This window comes from Panthera uncia, chromosome B4, assembly GCF_023721935.1.
Source record: "Panthera uncia isolate 11264 chromosome B4, Puncia_PCG_1.0, whole genome shotgun sequence".
Classification (NCBI taxonomy): domain Eukaryota; kingdom Metazoa; phylum Chordata; class Mammalia; order Carnivora; family Felidae; genus Panthera; species Panthera uncia.
Genome location: NC_064809.1, coordinates 10,955,170 through 10,973,935, shown reverse-complemented (window position 1 = coordinate 10,973,935; position 18,766 = coordinate 10,955,170). Strand labels below are relative to the sequence as shown.

At 43.2% G+C, this 18,766-nt stretch overlaps 2 protein-coding genes across 9 annotated transcripts in view; one reads left to right on the top strand and one right to left on the bottom strand.

Moving 5' to 3' along the window:
- The window catches only part of CDC123 (cell division cycle 123), a 59,527-nt gene extending 59,403 nt beyond the window's left edge, over positions 1-124 (bottom strand). For all 4 annotated transcript variants that reach the window (XM_049626852.1, XM_049626855.1, XM_049626854.1 and 1 more), the window contains exon 1: positions 41-124. In XM_049626852.1, the coding sequence (XP_049482809.1) occupies positions 41-114 (74 nt within the window). In that variant the 5' untranslated portion in view covers positions 115-124. The remainder of the gene's footprint in view (positions 1-40) is intronic.
- A 187-nt stretch (positions 125-311) lies between these two features.
- The window catches only part of NUDT5 (nudix hydrolase 5), a 23,488-nt gene continuing 5,033 nt past the window's right edge, over positions 312-18,766 (top strand). Inside the window, exons 1-6 of one of the 5 annotated variants that reach the window (XM_049626859.1) lie at positions 312-397; positions 10,282-10,389; positions 11,617-11,684; positions 15,705-15,754; positions 16,726-16,833; positions 18,227-18,322. In XM_049626859.1, the coding sequence (XP_049482816.1) occupies positions 10,327-10,389; positions 11,617-11,684; positions 15,705-15,754; positions 16,726-16,833; positions 18,227-18,322 (385 nt within the window). In that variant the 5' untranslated portion in view covers positions 312-397; positions 10,282-10,326. Of the gene's footprint in view, positions 398-425; positions 602-10,281; positions 10,390-11,616; positions 11,685-15,704; positions 15,755-16,725; positions 16,834-18,226; positions 18,323-18,766 lie in introns of those variants that run through there. The other 4 variants (XM_049626862.1, XM_049626858.1, XM_049626860.1 and 1 more) reach the window with 4 other exon arrangements.

The window sequence follows — 18,766 nt, the reverse complement described above, 5'->3', positions numbered from 1 at the left end:
CCTTTTGCCTATCGCCCCGGCGTAACCCCTCCTGTCTTACCTCTTGATGGTAAGGCTTCGGAACAGTGGATACCACGCGGAGAACTGACAGCGCAGCACATGCTCCTTCTTCATCCTCCAGCCGCCGCCGCCTCTCCCTCTCTTTCCAGCACCCTCCCGGAACCCAGGTCTCCCGTCCCGGAAGTACCCGCCGAGCTATTTTGGCTCAAGGACTCTTCCGGTCCATCAAGCCAGGAGGCAGTAGCAGAAACGGGAGCGGAAGAGAATCGCGGGGCGTCCTTGTCGTAGTCACTCGTACCCGCACACACGCACAAACGCACGCGAGGCGTTCGCGTCCCGGGAAAGGAATTCCGGAAGTGTTGAGAAGCGGCTTCTACGAAGTGCCCCGCCCCGGAAGGTAACTTTCTCAGGCGAGGTTACGGGCGGGGATTCTACGGGTACCGGGAGGGGCCGAGTGCACATCCTCATCACCGCGAGGTGAGGCTTTGCCTCCAGCAGTAGCACCGGTGTCTTCTGAGACTGCTGCCTCGGCTTCGTGCTTTCTTCTTTCGTCCCCCTCCCCAAAGGAGTACCCTCCCCTTCACCCCACACCTTGGCGTAGGTAACTGGGCGCGGGCCAATCATGTACAATATCCTCTTTGGGGAAGAGGGAGGGAGCACATCTGGTGCGTGCGGGCAGCCCCACGCGCGTGTCCCAGTCTGCGGACTGGGTGCGCGACCCGGGAAGCGAGGGGGCGGCCGCTGCGAAGGCGCGGAAAGGAGGGCCAGTTTAGAGAAAACCAGGGACTGGGGTAGAAGAGCCTGGACTATTCGGAGAAGAGAAAGCAGGAAACCACTGCAATTAACTTCATTTGAGTGCAGTTTTTGAAGCATCTGCAAAGAGGATGATAGCACCTCTTCGTTCGTGGAGGGGAACTAGGAGAGATAGGGAGAGAATCCTGGCCGTACGCTCCTGGGGGTTCGACTTTGAAGGTAGAGGAGGAGAGAGAAATTTGGGAACACCGACGAAAGGGGAGAGGAGTCTCTTTTGAGCGTGAAATTCATTTATTCCAGCCCTGCCAAAGTAACAGCCTGGAAAAATACAGCCAGATTGTATCAGTAGCCGGGCCATGCTGGAATCATAAGACTGGAAGAATTCTAGTCTAGTGAAATTTGCAGTATCATTCTTTTTCCTTCTCTTGCCTCCACCACTCCGTTATTTTCCTTATCTCTTCCGTAATGACGTTATCAGATGGCTACGAGACAACAGCATATTTTAAAAGTAAACTTTTGTTTGTGTCTTCAAAAGAATCAGATTCTAGTTGCTGAGAAATGCCTTTTAGAACCTAGCTTTCTTACGACTACATGCCCTGGACTTGCCCCAGTCACGTCTGTCTAAGGGCGTGTATTTTAGGTATCTTTTTAAAATTGCACGCTCTCCGGTGATCTCCGGGTTGTGAGTTCAGGCCCCACGTTGGGTGTAGAAATTACTTAAATCTTTTGTTTGTTTGTTTGTTTTTAATTGCACATTCCGGGCTAAGCAGTTTTAGGTTAGAAAGCAGGAAGCCCACCGACTACGGGCCTCTGTAGAAAAGTATTCATTAGGATAATTACAGGATCCTCTGCCTGTTTGGAGTGAAAAGCTCTTCCCCCAAAGAGTTCAATGGTTTGTTTTTCTCAAAAATGCTACTGGCTAAGTGGTTTAGTTGGGAGCATCACTTTTAAAGATACATTTTTCCAAGCAGAGGTAAATTACAATGTTGCAGTATATTCTGGGGGAGGGGAGGGCAGTAGTTTTTCATAAGTGTTTGGAGAGCCAAGATTATGCAGTTCTTTCTGTTTTGAGGGGCAATGAAGCAATATTCCATATATTGCTGGGAGAATAGTGCCAGACTGCCAGATTTAGGAGAGACCTGATGTGGGGGAGGGGGGGTTGGAGCAGTCCCTCTAAATGTTTGTTTTGTTTTGATTTGACTTGGAAATCAACAGGTTACTGCTGAAGGAAATATTAGCAGTGCTGGGGTGAATTGGGATAAGGTATTTTCTGTTGAAGATAATCAACAGATGTATAGGAGGAAGTAGAAACTGGGAACACGGTCACTTCAGGAGGAGTAATATGTTAGCAGCCCAGGAAACCTGAGTGTCGAGGTTGAGGCAGCTGCAAAGCATTAATACAGAGCTGCAGTTATTTGTGCCGAAGCAGCCAAATTTGTAAACTTAAATATAAACACTGCAGGGAAGGAATTTGTTACAGATGTCTTCTATTCAGGCTCTATACTTGAGAAGCAGTGTTCAGTGACTTTTTAGGATTACAGTTAATTTTAAGTAACTAGTTACACATTTAACCAGCCTCAAATAAATCAACATTACAACCAGATGTGCTAGTATTCTGAATGGTACAGCTAAATTCCCTTCCATTATTTTTTAGCCACCATATTTGTCTTTTCTTAGCCATGAAGTGTTTATACTCAAGTTGCTTCAATAAAACCTTTACAACAATGGAAATAGTTGCTTTCTCTCATGCATGCCTGAAAATATCAACAGTTAAGTGATTGTGGAAGGGGGGGTTATTGCGCAATTCCAAATTAAATAATGGAAAAACATTTCCTTCCTTGAATCCCCCTTCTAAATTAATATTTCCATCTACCTGCTGGTTTTACCCACTTGGATATCTTGCCACCATCTCAAACTTAGTGGGCCCATGTTTGAATGCTGTACTGCCCCTTTCTCCTGATGTCCCGATGTCCTTTAAGAACATCTTCTTGCAAGTAGCTTTGGAAACCCTGTCCCTAAACACTGGTTTAGGACAAGTAATAAGGTGTCATGTGCAAGTTTCCTTGCCACTGCTGCCACCCTAGACCAAACCTACATTCTCTCTTGCCTGGGCTGTGACTCGTGGTTCTTTGCTGGTCTCATTACTGTAGGGCTGTAACCAATTAACCTTCCCAAGGGTAATTAGTTCCCAGCCGGAACTAAATGTAATGATTATAAATCACCAAGTAGCATAATTTCAGTAGAATGTTAGTTACCTCTTTGCCCACCCAACCCCCACATCTGCCAGAAAAGAAAAGAAACTCCATGACTTTCCATAATTAACAAATTCACTACAGGAAGTCTTCATTATCAAGATAATCGTTGTCAGCAAAGAAAAATTCATATGAAGTGGATCCTTTTGATGTGGATCCCGAAATTTTACCATAAGTGGTACCAAAGAAGGACCCCTCAAAATATTATCTTAAAAAAAAACTGAATTTTTAAAAGTTTTATGACTATAACCAAGACTTAACTGTAGCGATACTAATTGATTATTGTTCATTGTAAATCAAGTGTTTTTTCTGTGTAATTATTCTGAAAGAATGTAGAATGGCATCTTGGTCAGACCTAAGCATTTGATGTTTGACTTTACAAGGTCATAAAGTTATTTTTGCAAAAAAAAAAAAAAAAAAAAAATTTTTTTTTGCAAAAATTAACCCTTTCCCACTTAATTTCTTTCAAAATGCCTTATTGTAAATGTCTCGATCTATTCATCAAACTGTTCCGACTGCCTGACTTTGGTTCATCAGCTTTGCTCACGATTTGAGTTTCCACACCTTTTATTTGGTTGAGTATAAATGGTGTTTCCAATATTTAGTTTTTACCTGGGAGAGAGGAGCCAGCGTGTTTTTTCTTGTGATTTTTGCTTCACTTTGCAACCTCAGCAAACTGCAAGGATTCCGATATGGTAATAACTGAATAATGACAACCCTGAGTGCGAACTTCCCTCCCTCTTAACCTGAATCCAACTCTTGTTACTAAGACTGAAATACCTGAGGTTGTGAAAAAGTAACCCTTTCCCTTCTTCCCTGGAGCAGAGAGTTTAAGTGCTGTCCTCAAGAGGAGTTTACATAGCAACAAGAGTTTGTGGCATGCCAGTTAGGGTTGCCCGCAAATTTGGGGGAGGGTCAGGCATCCAGCCAAATCTGCGTAAGCCCTTGGAAATGAGTTTGCAAGTATTAACATCATCCATTATATGTGTGGGCTTGGCTTCAGGTGTTTTTTGTTTGTTTGTTTGTTTGTTTGTTTTGGAAGGGGTTGGGAGGGAAAGGTTGAGAACAACAGAGTTGGCCCAACTCTACTGTACTTTCTCAACCCTTCCCCCAGTTAGTGTTTTTGTTTTTCATCTGGTTCCTTCTACTTCAAATGCTCTCCCTGCCTTCTTGGTATCTAAATCATATCTTAATGACCTCTTAGTAGCAGCCTTTTCAAAGTCTACGATTTTCCCTGCCTCCCAAGTGGATGTGATTTGTCACGCACTTAAAACACCCTGATATCGCATTATCTCTAGGATAGTCGTAGAGAACCAGGCATACCCTCTGGTTCTTTTCGAGTTGAACTATAAGGTCCCCAAAAGCAGGAATATGGATCAGTTTACACTTAGTATATACCTACCCAAATGTTTGAACTGCCCATGCTCATAAAGCCAGCTAGCTTCCTGCCTATCACTGTATGGCCCTCCTAACAATCCTTTGATGTTTTCCCTCACTAGAGTTTTTTGTGCCCTGGAAAAATCATACAGCAAACACATCATAGACCTTCAGTGTTTTCAGACCAAACTAAGCGAAAATGCGTTATGTGAATTAAAACAACTCAACAGTATGTATACGGATATTATTTTAAGTCTAATGTGCATATTAGTAAAATGTAGGTGACTTGAAATGCTAGCTAATGAAGTGGAGAAAATTTACACTTTACTTTTAACTCTCAAAATAGCATTGAATCAGCTCAGGAAAGCTCTGTCACAGTAAGGGGAGGGGGGGCGCAGGCTGCGGAGCCTCATTTGTTTCTGCGCAGCCTAAGCCTACGTGTAATGACTGCCTGTAATGACTGTCCCCAAATGGCACCATTTAGCTTCTGTTTTTGAAATGCTGCTAAAAATAATATTCTTTTTCTGTTTCAGTAGCATTTTTGAGATGCTTTTATAATCCTGAACATTTTGGGAATCACAGGGTGAATAATATACTTTGGAAATCACCCTTTAACCTCATTTTTTTTTTCCAGTTATTTACACTGTCAGCAGATTGCTACGAAATACTGTTGCCCCTTGGGGCTGATTGCATTCCAAGTAATTACCCTAGAGAGTCCCAGCCCTGTTTGCCACTTTTTTTCTTTCATGTAATTTATGTTTGTAGCTTGTTTTTTGTTTTTCTAGCTCTCTAACATTTCTAGCTTCAGTATTTTTTAATATGATCTGTTGAAACAACTGTTTAGAGCTTAACATTTGCTGACCAAAAATCCAGCTTTTGATTACAGAGACTGTTTTGTAAGGGAGTTTAGCCTGGTTAAATGAAGAGTAGTAGATGAGGAGCAGTCCTTCAGAAAAGTACTTTTTCACCTTTGGGCCATCAACAATCCCTTTGACAATCTAAGGGAATCTATAAAGATACAAAGATAAGGAGACCTAGCAGATAATTTAAAGGAGCTGGTGGCCCCTTTGCCCCTAAAGATACTCACCTGGGGCTGGGGGACTTTCTCCATTTTGTCTAGATTTACTGGCAATCCAGATTAAGAACCTTTTCATAGAAAAAGTGACAGATTATTTAGCTCTTCCTTTATGAACTTCTGGTGGTGCTTATACTTGGGAGGTCTGCAGTTCGCTGTTTTTAAGTTTGGGTAAGCACAGAAAAGTTATTCGGGGTCAAAATACCATTTTTCAAAAGGAGGTAGAGGGGTGCCTGGGTGGCTCAGTAAATTGAGCGTTAGAGTTCGGCTCAGGCCATGATCTAACGGTTCATGGGTTCCAGCCCCACATTGGGGTCTGTGCTGACAGCTCAGAGCCTGGAGCCTGCTTCAGATTCTGTCTGCCTCTCTCTGTCTCCTCCCCCACTTGCGTTCGGTCTCTGTCTCTCAAAGGCAAATAAATGTTAAAAAAAAAATGTTTTTTCCAAGAGGAGGTAGAAAATTAATCCAAGTATTTTGCATCATTCTAGACAGATTACATTGTGCAATAAATGGGGTCGCTTAGTTGCCTAAAGGTTATTTTCTTTTAAGTGTTAGAATTAAAAGCAGAGGAAATAATTCCTTCTCTGATGTATTTGTTACTAATGAAAGGAAATGGAAATCTGGAAGATAAAAATCTAGGTAGATGAAGTTCTTTTATTTGGGTGTAGAGACCACAAATAGTGACGAGCAGCCAACCTTTGATTTAGCTAATGGTGAGTTTTCATGCTGTTTTGATTGCCTCTAACAATGTAGGTTATTTGTCATGTATAAACCAATGCTAGTTAAAAGTTTACCAGGAATCACTGCCTGTTTTCTTATGCTATATGCCTGTAGCTAAATGACTGCCTCTACATGTCCACATAGCTTACTGTTTTATTACTTTCAAGCCTCCGTTCAATGTCACAAAATTAAAGGGAGCTTTCTTGATCACTCCACTCCCCCCCCCCCATCTTCTCCACTCTTCTTCTTGGCCTTTTTCGTAAACTTAGCGGCTCTGACATAAATTATGTATGTTGTTCCTCAGTTTCCTCCCTTCCCCCCCCCACCAGAAAGCGAGCCCCTGGAGGACAGGACCTTTGTCTGTCGTGTGCACTGCTGTGTCCTCGCAGCACGAGACAGCCTCACTTCCAGTGGGTCTGCTGCGGGGTGCTTTCGCCGAGTTACCTAAGACACACACTTGATGTTGGTTTGTGTGTGTGCTTTTTTACAAACATTAATACAGTTTGTGCGTATCTCTTCAAGGTTTAAATGAGTGTGAAAATGTGTTAACATTTCTTTCTCTCATCTTTATTAAGTGGTTTTTATTTTTTTAGCATAAAGTCATTTTTTCTTACCTAGGGCCTCAAGTTTTGCTTCTTTGCCAAAGTCCTTATTGGAAACTGAAATCGTAGGCTTGCCCACGTAATAATCCACAGGAACCGTATTGATCACAGCTTAATAATACAACAGAAATACATTTAATTTTACAACAGAAATACGTGTTGAGTATCAGGCAAAATATACACCCAGAGAACGGTAGAATGGTTGCTTGGGTTCAGTCACGCAGGGCTCCTTGAACTAGACTCCCAGGCTTTGTCAGCCTTTAGATTTAAGGTGGCTTTCAACAACCCAACTCTTTGTCTCTTGGGGGTTTTAAGACTGCAGAGGTGATTGTTGTTAGTTGAAATGCAATTCACATACCATAAAATGCACTTTCTTAAATTGTAAAATCCCCTGGTTTTTAGTGTATTTGCAAGATGGTGCCACCATCACCACTATTTAATTCTAGAACGTTTTCCGTCAAAAAGAAACCCCATGCCCATAAGCAGTCACTCCCTACTCTCTCCTTCCCCCTAGTCTCTTGGCAACCACTACTCTGCTATCTGTATCTCTGGATTTGCTACTCTGGGTATTTCATATGAATGGGATCCTACAATATTTGGCCGCCTGTGTGTGACTTCTCTCACTTGACATAATGTTTTCAAGGTTCATCCATGTTGTAGCATGTATCAGTACTTCATTGCCTTTTTTTTTTTTTTTAAGTTTATTTATTTTGAGGGAGACAGAGCACACGCATGTGGGAGAGGGGCAGAGAGAGAGAATCCCAAGGAGGCTTGGCAGTGGGGGCTGGGATTCACAAACTGTGAGATCATGACCTGAACTGAAGCCAGATGCCTAACCAACTGAGCCACCCAGGGGCCCCTGTACGGATGAATATTATTCCATTGAATGGAATACCACATTTCATTTATCCATTCATCAAATGATGGACATCTGGGTTGTTTCCACTCTGGACCTATTACAAATAATACTGCTCTGAACGTTTGTGTACAACACGTTTCACTTCTCTTGGGTGTATATATACTAGGAGTGAAATTACTGGGTCATATGGGACCTCTGTGGCTAACCTTTGGAAGATTGTTTTCCGAAGCGACTGCACCATTTTGTATGCCTTCTGGCAGCGTATGCCAGTTTCTCCACATCCTCACCGACACTTGTTATTATCAGTCTTTTATTATAATCATCATCATAGGGGTGAACTGTGGTATCTCAGTGTGGTTTTGATTTGCCTCTTTCTGATGGCTAACAACACTGAACATATTTTCATGTGCTTATTGGCCATTGTGTATCTTCTTTGGAAAAATGTCTATCCAAGTCCTTTGCCTATTTTTGATTATGTTATTTGTCTTTTTAATTACTGGGTTTTAAGGATTTTTTTTTTTTTTTTGCATATTTCAGATAGAGTTCTATCAGATTTATAAATTTTTTCCCCCATTTTGTAAGTAGTTTTTCACCATCTTGATGGTATCCTTTGAAGCACACAAGTTTTTAATTTCGATGAGGTCCGGTTCATCTGCATTTTCTTGGAATGCCTGTATTTATGTGTCACATCTAAGAGATTATTGCCTAAGATCATGAAGATATACACTTTTTGTTTCCTAAGAGTCTTGTAGTTGTAGCTCTTACGTTAGATCTTTGATCTCTTTTGAGTTAATTTTTATATGTGGTGTTAGGTAGAGGTTCATTGTTGTCCTTATGAATGTACGTATCTAGGCCCAGAACAATCTCCTGAAAAGTCTGTTTTTTATCCCCCTTGAATACATGGCACTTTTGTTGAAAATCAGTTAAGCAGGGCATCTGCGTGGCTCAGTCAGTTGAGCACCCAACTCTTGATTTTGGCTCAGGTCATGATCCTAGGGTCATGGGATTGAGCCCCACATCAGGTTCTGTAGTGATCATGGAGCCTGCTAAAGATTCTCTCCCTCTGCCCCCTACTCTGCTCGCTCTCTCGCTCTCTCTCAAAAAAAAAAAAAAAAAAGACCATAAATCTGTGGGTTTAATTCTGGAGTCTCTTTTCCAGTAGTTTTTATGTCTATCCTTATGCCAGTACCCACACCATCTTGGTTACCATGGAGCCTGTTTCAGATTCTGTCTCCCTCTGCCCCTTTCCCCTGCTCGTGCTCTTTCTCTGTCTCTAAAATAAAAACAATAAATTGTTTTAAAATGACAAGAAAACAGAAAATAGGAATGAAAAAGACAAGACAGAAGATCAGTTCAGGAAGTGCAACAGTTCCTGAAAGAAAGAATAGAGAAAATGAGGAGATTATCTGTGAAATAATTCAAGAAAAGTTCCCCATAAGCGCAGTACGGTTTCCAGACTGAAAGGACCCACTTGACAAAATAAGGGAAGGGGATCAAAAGGTACAAACTTCAGTTATAAAAAAGACACGGGGACATAATGTACAGCATAGGGAATATAGTTAATATTGTAACAACTTTGGTGACAGATGGTGGTAGATTTAGCATGGGAATGACTTCATAATATATGTAAACATTGAACCACTGTGTTGTATACCTGAAACTAATATAATATCGTATGTCCACCACATTCAATAAAAAAAGAAGGACCCATTTGAGTACCCAATGCAATAACGTCTACGTGAAGGCATGAATAACCACAGATCTCCTGAGAAAGAAAACAGGCCACATAGAAAAAGAATCAGGAATCAGAATGGCTTCAGATTTCACAGCAGCAGCACCAGAAGCAAGACAACTGAGCAGTGCCTGCATATTTCTGGTAGAAAGTGACTTTCAGCCCATAATTCTGTATGCAGCCAGGTTAGTCAGCCCATTTTGAGGGCAGAAAAAGATTTTGAGACATTCAGGGTACAAACGGGAGAATAAGCCAAGAATAGAGGACGTAGTAGTGGATAACAAAAGAGATGGGGCCTTCTCTTTCCACAACAGACATGGTGGTACTTGTCAGCTCATGGACAACCGTGACTCTGATAACGTGTTAAAACTTCAAAGTGAACGGGCCACAATGAGATTGTGTTTAATTCCACTGAACCGCACATTTTGAAATTATCAAAATGGTATATCCATTTACTACCAGTTTAAAACAAAAAAAGAAAAAAAGATACACGGGAGGTAGAAAGACCCAGCCCATGCCACTCTTACAGTTGAGCTGTAAAGGGTAGATGAGGGACAGTAGTTAAGGGGTGGGAGTGAGGAATGGTTTACAATTTTTGAACTGTTTACCCTGGAAAGTTTTTAAATTTGGAGTCAGAAAATGCAAGAACATATATGTAAGTGCCTGATGCCCGCCCAGGAGGAGCTCAGCCCACATGGGCTGAATCTCACTGGGCCGGCTGTTGGTTCTTTTTGGATGTTTCCTGGGGCCTCTGCACTGACCTTCCCTCTAGGGCAGTTCTCCCAAGCTCACGTGAGCAAAGCAGCTTTGATGACAAGTCTTTCACCATGTTAAGTACTTTGACCAGCAGCCTCTGTTCAAATGTTGAATTCGGAAAAATAACTGTAGCCTAAACAAATCTTATCTTACAGCGTGAACTTCTTGCCTGAGCATTGTAAAGACTGACTGGTTTGAAAATGGAAAACCAAGAACCAGCGGATCCTTCTCAAAATACCAAACAGTCTATTATTTCAGAGGAGGTATAAATTGTTTTTCACTACCCTGCTCTCTCCCCACACACAGCCAAGTCCAAATGAAATGTGTAGACTGTCGTTTCAAATGATTGTATTTAATCCTTAAAGACGGGTTTTAAACATTGTTCCTGCTCCCTTTTTAGGACTCAGGGACATTTTGCTCTTGTGTGGGAGCAATTGTGTATCTCTTCATTATATGCACTCGTGAAATTGAGACTGTTTTAAAGTGGATTTTGGCTCTTCGTACAAAAAGTCTCAAATTTTAATAAAAGTTTGCCCGGGTAGAAGAATTAGTCCTCTGGGAGTTTTAGGGTTTAGACATTTCATACTTAAGCCTCGCATCTTCGTTAGCTGTTTATGGTCTCAGCATATATGTTTAAGAACAATAAAAACCTAAGTTGTTAGTTGTAGTCTGAATTCCAGAACTAATGTACGTCTTACATGTTATTCAGTTTAGCTTTTAATAAGTCTCTTCCTGCAGGAACCATTGGAATGGATAAATTTTAAGTCCTTCATCTTGGAACTCTGATCTTGACACCTTCCTGCGGTTGTTTATGATTTAAAAATCTTTCCATGTTGTCTGTGAATAGATCTGCAGATAATTATTAGGTTGCTGCTGGCCAGAAGTAAAAGGATAGTAAGAAAAAGGCTACTGCTTTCTGTCCGCAGCGAAACTCCCCTCTCAGTTCAGTATAGTGCCGTAGGAACGTTAGTCCTCGTAACCGAAACTCGGTGTCTAGGCAGAATGACCCTGGGCTGCCTGTCTCAGATCGGGTGGGAAACCCACGAGTCACTGGAAATGCAGTCGTTGGACACGGTCTCCTCAGTCAGCCTTCCCATGTCTCACTGACTAAAACGTCAGCGAGGAGTTTCTACCTCTGAACATACCTGTGTGACGGGCCCCAGGCTCAGAGCATAGAACGCTGGGTCCCAGAAAACCCCTCACTTCTTCGTCCTCCCTCTCTACCTACAACCCCCCCCCCCCCCCCCCCGCCAGGATTTTTTCAACTATCATCTCTTTTCACCTCTCAGTATTACTTCCAAAACTCCAAAAAGAAGCAGAACCACCCTTCAGGAAGATAGCTTTCCATACTTTGAACTGAAAACCTGCACTAATTATTGGGAGGGAAACGTGATCCCTGGGAGGGCCACACAGAGAAAATCTGAAAGAAAACACACCTTCTAAATAAAATCCTCGGTTTAAAAGCCTCCCAACTTATTGTCTCCTTTTAGTTAATTTCAGAAGGAAAATGGGTCAAGCTTGAAAAAACAACGTACATGGATCCTACTGGTAAAATAAGGTAAGTGATTTTTTTCCCTTTTGTAAAATGCTCGGTATTCGGGTTCTCGGGGTCTCCGCTTACTGTTTGACATGAACTCTGATACTTTTCTCATTGTAAACTCGATCTTAAAGGAGAAATCTAATTCAGTATTTTCCCACTCTCAGAATGTTTGGCTCACTTCTCATCTCGGAATACAATCACATTGTAAATTTGTTACATTAACTAATCAGGAATTGATTTCAACACCATTCTCCCTGAGTAGATTAGTATGAACCTGAAATTTCGGTCCAAGCCCTATCGAAGCCAATAAAGCAGCAAAGTAATTAACAATCCAGATTGCCTCCTCCGAATCATACCAGGTTTTAATTTCTAAATTAGGATGAAGGAGAGAACATTGCTGGGTTTGAGGTAAAACTTACATGCTTTACACCTTGCTCATGGAAACGTAAATTGGAAAAAAAGAAAAAAAGCTTTGCAAAACATTTCACAGTATGTACCAATTGCTCATAAAGATATAACACCCTTCAACCCAAGTAATCCCACTCCTGAGACTGTTTGGAGTCGGATTTATGCATGAAAAATGTTCACAAAATTAAAAAAATAAAAAGAAATCGAAAGCACCCTAACCATCTTAAAAATGGGGAAATAATTGTTATAGTGTAGCATGATAAAAGAATATGTACAGTATGAAGGCATACAGTCGATATTATAACAACTCTGTAGGGTGACAGATGCTTACTACATTTACTGTGGTGACTTGTATATAACTTGAGTGACTATGTTGTACACGTCAGATACAAAATTGTATGTCAATTCTCAGTTTAAAAATGGGGAAATAATTTTTTAGTGTATTCATTTGGTAAAATCTATGCAGTTATCTACAAAGCAGATTCTGAAGACAATCTAGCAACTTGAGAAAAGTTATTAAGTTGATGATAAAATAGGAAATTGTGTATATGCTTTTTAAATTCTTTCCAAATAATATATAAGAAAAGGCTAGAAGGAAAATTGGCAGAACATTAATGGCATCTGTGTGGTAAACCTGTTTTCTTCTGTTTTCCACATTTTCTGTTTAGAATTTTTTCTTTCGGCCCCTGTCACTCTGCCCTGAAAAGAAATTTTTTGAAAATTATAATTAACTATCAGAAAAAAAAGTGTTAAAATAGATTAAACATTTCCCTAGTGAAATATGAAAAGGAATGAGATAGAATGAGAAAATATAAAAATGTAACTAAATATTAAAGTATCCAGATTACATGATATATTGATTCATAAAAAAAAAAACAAAAAAACTCCATTTGCTAAGTGATCAAATGAGAATACAGAGTTTCTTCATGAGGAAATACTTCTGTCATCAGCGTGAAAGTACGTGGACTTGCCAGTAATTGAAAGCACTTTAATTATCTCTGCTAAACTAGCAAAAATATTCCTAAGGGCCAGTGTTGGAGAGCTGTGGGAAACTTCAAGCTATCCATAGCACTCTTAAATTAAAACCTCAAAGCGAGAAAGCCAACCATGCTACCGCCCGTCAACACAGTGGATGTTCTGCCTTGGGCAGAACACTTGTTTAAAGAGACCGATGTGCAGAACTAAACAGGAAATAAATAGTGGGGACAGGAATACAATACAGACACGTGGCCAGGCCCGAGCCTGAAGGAACACAGTATGTTCAAATGGACTGATGTTTGTGAAAACGTAGATTGGCACCCAGTTTGTAGCGATACAGTTTGGCTCTCTTTTCCCCGTTAAGCTGTTAAGGTTTATAACACAAATATGCCTCTTAACACTAATTAAAGAGTACGTGTTGGTTTGCACCGGTGGTGCATCTCTTCACTGGACTCCTCTTCCTCCTTCAGCATTTCTTAATCAGGGACGTGCGTCAGAATCACGTGGAGACTCTTTTCGGGATACTCGTGTCCAGGTCTCACTTCCGGGGAGTCTGTTTGAGTAGCTGAGGCATGCACTGAAAAGCCTAGCGGGTACCTGCTTATGTGGCCTGCTCATAGCATGTTCACCTCCTTTCTTGCACGCGTAGGTCTTCCTCGTGAACTCCAGGGAGCTCGTAGGCAAAGCACTGACATCTCCTACTGGAGTGTCAGGCTTTGAAGAGGGAATCCCCGTGCTTTGCCATAGGTCATGACGTATAAACTCATAAAATGTTTTATCTGTTACCTGATGCAAAAGCATGTCGGTAAGGATGAGAGCAGCTAGAAAATCCTCTGTTCTACCATGTTAGTCGTGGATACGGATACAGAGTTGAGTCTAGTAGTGCAAACCTATGCTGGCAGTGTGCCCCCTGATGGACATCGGGACAGAGCTGAAGTCATCCTTCGGTGCCCTTCCTGCCTCCTGCGTTTGTTGACCCGGGGAGGAACGCAGAGCAAGCTTTCTCCTATGACAGTTCCTCAGAAAACGGAGTCGCTTAACTAGAATCAGAATTCTAACGCCACAAGAGGCTTTTGAGCTAACATACTCTTAATTCCCTAGTTTTACACCGGAGGGAACGGTCTCACGGGATGTGTGGCTGGGCGCTCAGCTGGTAGGCAGGTGGAGACTGAGATTGTCTGACGCGGTCAGACGCTCATCTTTCAGAGTCCCTTGAAGATGACCGGAGCTCCCATGGGGCATCCCTGTTCTAGGATCCCGTGTAAATGCGTTTATATTTCATGGTTCACAATGTATGGCTCGTTACTGGTTATTTTACACCATCTTAACCGTAACCATGCTGCTCTTTTGTTTCCCTTATTCCTAGAGGATCTGGGATGGCGCCTTCACGGCTCCTCCCAGGACTGCCTTCTTCAGTCTTCAGGACTAACCCTGAGGGGTGGCACAGAGAGCTGAAAAGGTTTTCATCTCTTGCCATCTGTACTATTTTCTTACCAGAGTTGCTTGTTGGTTGGCTTCTTGTTACTAACAGGAATGTCGGACAGTTGTGAGTCGTCACAGCAGCGTTCGGCTTTCACAGGTTCATTTTGACACACTCGCTGCTCGAATTTGGGTATAATATTGAGAGATCTACAGTTTACAGAAAGGTGTTTTTTGGGTTTTTTTAACTAGACTAAATACCGGGATTTCTTTCACAGAAACGTGACACAGTCCAACCCAGCCAGATAAAAAGTGCGAGGCTCCCCCCACATGGCCCGTCTCATCATTCCTGCTCTTCTGGAGGGAGGCAGATGTTGACGCCTTCCTTACTCCGGTCCCCAGAGCCACTCAGATGTCTTCCTTCTCCCAGATCCAAAGCTGATCTGCTTCTCCACTTTCATTTCTTACCACTGCTTCTTTCCAGTTCAAGGGAGAAGAGAGTGAAGGGGACTTTGCCTCATATGTCCTTCCCCTTCAGACAGCATTGTACCAGTAACCGGATTCTCAGGACGCTGTTCCCCAGAAACAAACAGCCCATCGGGAATAAAGCCATAAAAGGGAGCAGAAACCTACCATTCCTCATCTCACTTCCTCCACTCTGGACCATTTTCCCTTTAGATAAGAGAGATCTCACACGTGCAAACTAGAGCACTCACCTAAATGTAATAATTCCTCAACTAGTAAATGGGACGGCCCTGCTTTCTAAAATTGTTATTTAGGTCACATATAAATAACTGTCTCAGTGGTTCCTATTCTGCAGAGTATCTTTTCCTCTTAGCGAAAAGGCTGGAATTCTCCTAGGAGCTTAATTTGCACAGACTGGTCAATACTTTCATTTACTGCTAACCTGTAGATTTAGGATCAAACTGAAATCTTCCCAGTGAATGATCTGAAAGGCAGCTCAAGCGATGAGTAGGCCTTCTGTTTAGATAGCGCTCAGAGGGTTAGGCGTAGGGTGGCACGTTTTCTTCAGAAAAAGTTTCAGAAGCTACAGGAAAGCACGATGGAATTGGCTTTTCCCATATAGATCTGTACTGTCGTGGTCTCCTTGGCCATTATCGTTACTACACTCGCATGCTTCGCATTTGTAAAGTTCTGGTTGTGGACTGAAAACCCAAGGGCATTCTCCTCTGTGACGTTAGTGATTTTGTTTTTGCTTCTCTGCCTGAACAGAACGTGGGAAACGGTGAAACGTACGACCAGGAAGGGGCAGTCGGCCGATGGTAGGAGTGCAAACCCCTTACGACTCTTCATGGAGGAAGTCACCGTGCCTTACTGCAAGAGGCGGGGTTCTTTTTACTCTAACCCAGACCTCAGAGCAGCTCTCTTCGATTATGGTCTTTTATGTTTAAGTCTGGTATTCCTTTTTGCAGTGCTTTGTGGCTAAATCAGGCTTTCTCTGTAAATAACTTCTGGCTTCAGTCCCAGTGTTTTTGAGGGAAAGGTATACTAATATTTATAGCCAAACAGAAGTCAGTATAATTTGAAGCCACATACTGCATCTAGATAGGACTTCTAGAAATCCTGTGTTCTGTTCAAAGGACCTAGGTGAGAGCCTTTAGTTTGGAAAAATATTTGGCACTACTTTATGATGGACCAGTTGCTTTATAAATTGAGAAGGATGCAGAATTAGGAGAAGAGACTATCCATTCAGTTCACATTCCCTTCTAGGCATAAATGCACTGACTGCAAAGATCCTGAGAATCACCTGTGCTCTGGGGGAAGTGGGCAATAGGTCTTTGTTTTTCCCTTTCATTCCTCCCTTTCATCTTGTTCTCTTTTTAGTGGAAGTAAACCGAGTAGCTGCCACAGCTGCTGTTTCGGTCTGCCGGGAGAGTTGGGTGGAGGGAGGTAGCCAAGAACTCCTTGTGGGCAATTTGTGTTTTCCAGAACGCACTGGGGTTTTGTCCGTGTACTATTGTAAGTAAAATATCTCTCTCTTGGGAGAAAAGGTCCTTTATCCTAAAACAATAGACTCTAACTTAGCATCTACTACAAACACTGGGACTGACTCCATTTACTGCTGAAAGGAAATACAAGCACACGTAGATCAGTGAAAACGGCCTGGCTGCTGCAGGTTGAGAAATAGGTCTCGGCAGAGGTTAGCGTAGGCAGGAATTTGGTCCTTGACCCTGTGCCAAGTACTCCCTGACCTTTCATGAGGGACCTCCTTGGTTTTATCTCCTGGTCACAGGTGTGGCGGTCATCCCAGTGCTGCAGCGGACACTTCATTACGAGTGCATCGTTCTGGTGAAGCAGTTCCGACCGCCCATGGGAGGCTACTGCCTAGAGTTCCCTGCAGGTGAGTCCCTCACCGCTGGCCCGAGCACCTAGAACAGCCAGAAGGGCAGTGCTTGGACATTTAACACTTTTTCATGTGTCTCGGCGGTTTTAAGTTTAAAAAAAAAAAAAATCCCTCCGATGCACTCTTTGATGCACTGACCCCCCAAAGCGAGGCGAGGGTCTGACCTTCCCAAGCCACCCGTCCTCTCAGCAGCATTCTCTCTGGCTTCTCTGAGTAACTGTTCTTCCCTAATTTGTCAGGTGAGTTCATTTTCTATCACTAGCAGTCTGCTTCTGATAAGAAACAGTAGTAACAAGGCCAGACTCTTAACTCCAAAACCCGTGACTGGAAAAGACCGCTTGATCTTCCTGTATATACACAGGCCAGGGAAACTGCCTTAATTTCCACTAGAATATTCTCTTGAGTTGCGCAGAAAGAGCTATCCAGAGTTTGAAGTACTGTGTCATCATAGGACCTAATTGGGCTGTTCCCATCTGAAGAGATTAGATCTCATTTACTTATCATTAGTGGGCTGTGTCTTGTACTTTGAAATTCTAGCGTAGCAGCTCCATTTTTTTTCTCATGTACCCGCCATTTCACTGAAGAAATTAAGAACTTTAAAACTAAGTAAATAGCTTGCATTTCACTTTTTTCTTCGCATCATCTCCTTTCGGGTGAAATAATCCGAGTTCTACCGTCCTCCCCACTTGGCCTCCCTGGTTACTGCTGGCTCTGAGCACGGCCCCTGCCCCCAGTCCGCCAGCCTTCCGTCCTCCTCACAGGTGATCCTCATCCGGGCATTTCTCTGTGGCCTCAGTATTGCTCTGTGAGGGAGGAAAGCAAGATAGGTGACAGGGTCACATGAGGAAAATGGAAAAGAATGACAGGCTTCCTGGGCCATGCCACAGAGCTGGGTCCATGAGCCAGGTCAGGAGGCCGACGGCAGCACCAAGCCAGCTCTCCTCACGGGTCTGCGCTGTCTGTGCTGCAGAGATGCCCACGGGAACAGTCGAGGTCTGAATAAGAGGAACAGCTGTCGGAACCTACTTACTCTGCCTGGGGTTTTATTCTTTTGCTTTTTTTTCTTCTTTTCTAAAGAGAGAGAGGGTGAGCACATGAGCAAGGGAAGGACAGAGGGAGAGGGAGAGAGAGAATCCCAAGCAGGCTCCATGCCCAGTGCTGAGCATGACGTGGGGCCCGATCTCATGACCTGAGCTGAAATCAAAGGTCGGACGTGCAACCGACGGAGCCACCCAGGCGTCCCTGCCTTTTCTCTTAGAAAAGCTCCAAGCCTCAGTCAGTGTCACCCGTGCAACCGCTTCCCACAGTCCTCTGATTCCTCACGTAGCTCCCAGCGGTACGTCAGGAGAGGGTTTCCCTGTCGCACCTCACAAAGGATTTGGACTTCCAGGTCTCATCGATGATAACGAAAGCCCGGAAGCAGCAGCTCTTCGGGAACTTGAGGAAGAAACTGGCTACAAAGGTGATGTGGCAGAGTGCTCTCCAGGTTTGTACTGCTCTCCGGGCGTGCGCTTGGGGACAGACCCTTGAAAATTAACCAGCCATTACACTGTGCGTGGTGTAAAGGATCTTGCATTGAGGCTCATCCATGGAGGAGAAATCCTAACTAGGTTCGGTCACTGTCTACAGGCGAGTCTCTCTCCACGCGAGGGCAGGTTTGAACAAGGAGGCCCTGAAGCTGGAGAAGAGATGGGAGATTCGCTTACCTTCCAGAGTTTCTCAGATCCTGAGCTTTATTACCTCATCCACGTGCCAGGCTCCTCGCTCCTTGCTCTGCGAGGGAGGAAAGCAAGATAGGTGACAGGGTCACATGAGGAAAATGGAAAAGAATGACAGGCTTCCTGGGCCATGCCACAGAGCCGGGTCCATGAGCCAGGTCAGGGGGCCGACGGCAGCACCAAGCCAGCTCTCCTCACGGGTCTGCGCTGTC